General features: G+C 43.5%; 1 protein-coding gene across 1 annotated transcript in view; it reads right to left on the reverse strand. All coding sequences in view use genetic code 11, as the record gives it.

Annotated features, from left to right (window-relative positions):
- EGR_06926 (hypothetical protein) overlaps positions 1-1,166 on the reverse strand; it is a gene marked incomplete at both ends in the record, with an annotated part of 1,669 nt that extends 503 nt beyond the window's left edge. Inside the window, 3 exons of the mRNA XM_024496175.1 lie at positions 453-613; positions 883-930; positions 1,088-1,166. Of these exons, the coding sequence (XP_024349378.1) occupies positions 453-613; positions 883-930; positions 1,088-1,166 (288 nt within the window). The remainder of the gene's footprint in view (positions 1-452; positions 614-882; positions 931-1,087) is intronic.
- Between the last annotated feature and the right edge of the window lie 102 nt (positions 1,167-1,268).

Here is a 1,268-nt window from a genome sequence, read left to right on the forward strand (position 1 = left end):
GTAAGCAGGTGGCTGGAATCGACCTTGGCATAGCAACGAAACCAAAGCGCCCAACTTTACTCACAGAAGGTAGGTACACTATCGGTGGCTCAAATCAGTGGTTTACATAGGATGTCAACATATCTGGCTCTTTCCAGAGAGAGTAATTGCTGTATCCGGTGAATGTACGCCTATGCTTCTGAGGCGAGAGAGAAAAGCCGCCAAAACCGACTACCTAGATGTCTGATTGGCACCTATTACCAATCACCCCATTAATGAAAAGAAAACCAAAGACTATTTTTTTTTCATGACCCAGCCAACAGTTACATCTCAGCTCATTTTCCTTCCCCATCAACAGACAAGAAACAAAGGCTTGGGTGGAGAAATTCTGATTTGCAAATGCACAGACATATCACACATACTGGTCCATTTACAAGCAAAGGGAAAAAAGACATTTGACTAGGCCTCTTTACACAGAAGCACGGCGTTTTGAAAACCGTTCCCTCCTCCTTTGATGTTGGGAGCTCAGTTCGACTTCTGTCTCTCCTTTCTCTTCCTTCACATCCCCTCTCGGTCCTCATAACGTTTGCCATCGTCACGGTGAAACAAACGACTATCTTCGCCTCAGAAGCGGCTGAAGAATAGAGCAACAAGTTAATTAAAAGGTTCCAACAAGACCAAGTTATTCAGTCAATGCATATCAGAACGGTTTTAATTATTTTTGCGTCGCTGCAATGCATTTCATGGGACACTGACAACTATATCTCAGCGGTGACTAAGGAACAGAAGGGGTATTTGCACAATTTCGGTTCAGTCCATGGCAAACCTACACATACACACCTCAGTGTCCAACTAGAGAAAAACAAGACTTATCACGTGAGGCACCACCGAAAGTTGCCTTACTTTTGACAATTTTTAAGCTCCATTTGGCTCCATAAGAGACTGAAGATACTAGAAATAAAATGAGGCATGATTATTCAGTGTGGAAGCCGTACTGATTGTCCCAACTTGGTAGTTTAGTTAATGCAAAGTGGTGGAAATCAATTGCAAAAACGCAACGAGAACCAAAACTCAAAATGAATGCAGAATAGACCTACGTTATGTCAACCACACAAGGTCAAAATTGAGGGAGCACCCATTAAATCGACGTTGCCGATCTCGGTGGGATCAGCACTCTCCGCTCTCATTACGCCGATGATAATAGCAATGTTGAGGAGAGATGGAGGAGTGGACTCCGTCTGGACTGGGCACAAAATGAGCTCTTTGCATTTTTTAAGAGCATATCAGGA

Source organism: Echinococcus granulosus (assembly GCF_000524195.1).
Source record: "Echinococcus granulosus chromosome Unknown EG_S00066, whole genome shotgun sequence".
Classification (NCBI taxonomy): Eukaryota; Metazoa; Platyhelminthes; class Cestoda; order Cyclophyllidea; family Taeniidae; genus Echinococcus; species Echinococcus granulosus.